This window comes from Lactuca virosa, chromosome 4, assembly GCF_052849685.1.
Source record: "Lactuca virosa cultivar CGN04683 chromosome 4, Lactuca_virosa_CGN04683_v6, whole genome shotgun sequence".
NCBI lineage: Eukaryota > Viridiplantae > Streptophyta > Magnoliopsida > Asterales > Asteraceae > Lactuca > Lactuca virosa.
The window spans coordinates 526,345,936-526,349,648 of record NC_136429.1 but is presented as its reverse complement, the minus strand read 5'-3'; the positions used below and the strand labels follow the sequence as shown (position 1 = coordinate 526,349,648).

The window sequence follows — 3,713 nt, the reverse complement described above, 5'->3', positions numbered from 1 at the left end:
ATATATATATATATATATATATATATATATATATATAATTTAAAGTTTTTGATATATACCAATACCAATATGTACCAAACAAATTTGTTGGTACCAAATATACTTGGTATGATACTTGCATTTAAATTCATCTGCCAACTATAGTTGGTACGGTACGGGATTTGAAAAAAAAAAACTTGATATCTTACTAATTTCACCCCTAACATAACCGGTAGAATCCCATAACCTACTGAAGTTCAAGAGTTTGCACACCAGTTCCATAGAGTTTTGATTTATGAATCAAGACACATCGACAATATTCTTGATAATCTTCTGAGACAATAATCCAGAATCAAGGCATCATCAAAAAGTAAATGAGAGTTAGACATACCATCATTATCATTTATCGACCTCTACCCCTCGAATAAGACCAACCAAGACCCCATATTGAAAGGCAATATGCATTCCCTCCATAATCAAAAGAAACAAAAATGGATATAATGGGTCTCCTTCCCTCAAACCATTTTCCAACATAAAATTCTCATTCAAACTCCTATTTATCAAAACTGACGCAATATAAGCATCCTTTAATCCATTTGATCTAATATTGACCAAAACCCATGAATTTCTTTTTTTGAAACAAGTAATTTGAAGACACCATGCCATAAGCTTTTTCAAAATCAAATTTAAAAATTACCATACTCTTTTTCTCTTTTGTATATCAAGTAACCACCTCAACCACCTTCAATTGGTCATCCAAAATTTGACGACCTTTTATATAGTCGACTGTTCGATCCATCACCTTCACAAGTTTCACATATAGTTAACAATATAGCTATGATCTTAAGACCGGTGGGTCTTAAGGATGTGCCAAAAATAGGGTCATCCATTTAGGGGATAAGAGTGATTAAAAGAAGAATTGCAACCGACTCACAATCTCGTCTCTTCGAATTCTATACAAACCGAACTACATATTCTTTAACAAAATCTCACAATTTTTTAATAAATGCGGAAGTAAAACCATCTAGGCTCCTTTCAAGCATATTCGTATTAATCTTTCTTTTGAAGATGACGGATGACATTCAATTTAACATTTAGTTAATTTAAACTTAGATTATATTTGTTGGACCGGTCTCAATGGTGTTGCTCTCCGAATATAACTGTTTTTTGTTATTTTAATTGTTCTAACCGCTTGCTAGTTTTATCTACTAATAATATTCCGCGTTAAAAAAATCTCTTAGTTAGTAGTCAGTTGACATTGCAAATGGTAGCAATTTTTTTTTCTTGTTTTTTTTCTCTGACTATGTGTTAATATGTTTATTATTGAGACTGCATTGGCTGCATATTTTACATAATCAGTAATTGAATACGCCATGTGTGAGCACTTAATACATTGACTGCATATTAGATTATGAGTTAACACACCTACTAATTGCATTTGACGTAAACGATTACGTTCGTAGCGTGTGACAAGCACGTGTTGTTCCACCATCCATAATCAAACTCACGCGCCAAGCAAAGCCGCCCATACCACTCCTCCCTATCAAAGCAAAGCCGCCCATACTACTCCTCCCTATAAATACCTCCTGCTACCAAATTTACCCCAATTTCAACATCAAACCCTTTTTACATCTTCCAAATCACAGACAAAATGCAACTTCAAGAAGAAATCAGCGATTTAATGTCTTCTCCTAGCTTTAACTATTACTACTCAGATAGTTTGACAGCCATGGCAGCCGCGAAAGTCAGCCGCGAGTTCAAGCAGGAACAGGCGGCTCAATTTCATGAACTTAGTTATGTTGATGAAGAGGATTTTGAGTTCTCGATGGAGCTCTCCGACGAAGAACTTAATTCAGGCAAACCGATCGATCTCGAAGATCGTCAATTCGTTTTTCCAATTTTCGACAACGAGAAACTCACCAAGGACTATGCGGTTGAAGAAATCGATAATGCTTCTTCTTTTAGAATTCAGGTACAGAAGTTGTTTGTTGATGATGTTGAAGAATCATCGTCTTCTTCTTCAGTAGAAGCTTACGAATTGGAAGCTCGACATTCTGGAATTTTCTGTATGTGGAGGTCAAAACCTGACGTTGCGTACTCGCCTCTTACAAAAAGTAAAAAGAGCAGCTCTACTGGATCCGGATTGAGAAGGTGGAGAATCTGGAATTTACTCCGGCGGAACCGCAGCGAAGGTAAGGCGTCGGCATTCTTATTGTGGCATAAGAAAGTGGAGACCTCGAAGCAAAAATGGAATGTAAAGTCCGATGAGATTACCAGAGTCGCCGGAAAACTGAAAACTCCGTCGTCTCCGTCGTTTCACGAGCTATTTTACGTGCAGAAAAGAGCAGAACAGAAAGGCGATAAGATGAAGACGTTTCTACCTTACAGGCAAGATCTCCTTGGGTTCTTTGTTAAAATCAACAGAATTGGGGTATCATTCTAAATTATGAATGTCAATCTTGTTTGATCTAAGAATCTACTGCTCATTCTGTAACGTGGTGTTTTCAAATTCAGTTGAGATGTAAATACAAATATTTTTCCACTTCAATATTGGTTCAAAAAATATAATTAAAAGAATCTATACTAATCTTCACAATTAAAGCCTTGGCTACGAAGAAACGTAACCAAACCATGCATGCTAGTTGACATTATCCTACCATATATTTAAGTTTTATTCAGTCCAAATTACAATAAACTAAATAATAATGTTTTGAGTTTATTTGTAATAAGCTATTCAATAAAATGATCTTGTGAAAAAATGTCACTTGGAAACCATTTTTATACGAAATTTAACAAAATGACCAACTAAATTGTGAAATGTACATGGTGCATTCGCGAAATTACTACTATTCTCTAAAGCAAAGCCGTTAAACGTTTTTGATAACCTTATCATTCGTATGCAATTTTTTTTTAATAACAGATACAACACTTACTAAAATATCATTTAGTTAAATTGAGCTTAACTACAATGATGAAAAGTTCACAATATAAATGTACCACAACTACGATGATTAATGAAGTACATATTTTGATAACATACATTGCTAGATCTTTGTGATTCTATATAATTTAACAAGTGTTAATGGCGAGCTTTACCTAAAAACGGTGAAATTATGTGCACAAGACGGTGATCTACATTACTACATATGATGAAGATGATAATTTATAAATTCATTAGTGACATGAACATACAAAACTTTCCAAAATGGTTTATTAAAACTTATTTTTATTGATAAACGAGTTATTGATGCTCACAAACAAAACAAATACTATTATGCACAATATGAATAGCAAAAATGCAATGACTAAAACAACCCGGATTAAATACTTGTAAACATATGTTCTTCCCACTACAAACTACTACTCCATCAACTCTAACTACATATCCCTCAAATTTTATGTTTATTTCTATTTTATAAAAGATGAGTATGTATATTTAAAATGTATTAATTATTAATTATATTATTATGTTACATATTGAATTGATATTGAATAATCTTAAATAGAATAATTAATCTTTGTTTTCAACTTTAAATAAAAGTGGTGTATGTATATTTTTATCTAATAAATGTCCCTTCAATAAAATAACAAGTCATTTGAATCTCTCTATGCTGATAAAAGAATAAGTTTATTTTCCATTTTAAATTTCTCACTCTAATTACATTAAATTAATAACATTAGAATAAAAATTAAAATAAAATTAATACAGATTATAAGATGATATAATTTCACGT

General features: G+C 32.5%; 1 protein-coding gene across 1 annotated transcript; it reads left to right on the top strand.

Annotated features, from left to right (window-relative positions):
• The first annotated feature begins 1,630 nt into the window (after positions 1-1,630).
• Positions 1,631-2,422, top strand: LOC145107142 (uncharacterized). The gene has a single exon (XM_079044003.1). The coding sequence runs from the start codon at positions 1,631-1,633 to the stop codon at positions 2,420-2,422; it is 792 nt and encodes a 263-aa protein (XP_078900129.1).
• Positions 2,423-3,713: the final 1,291 nt, after the last annotated feature.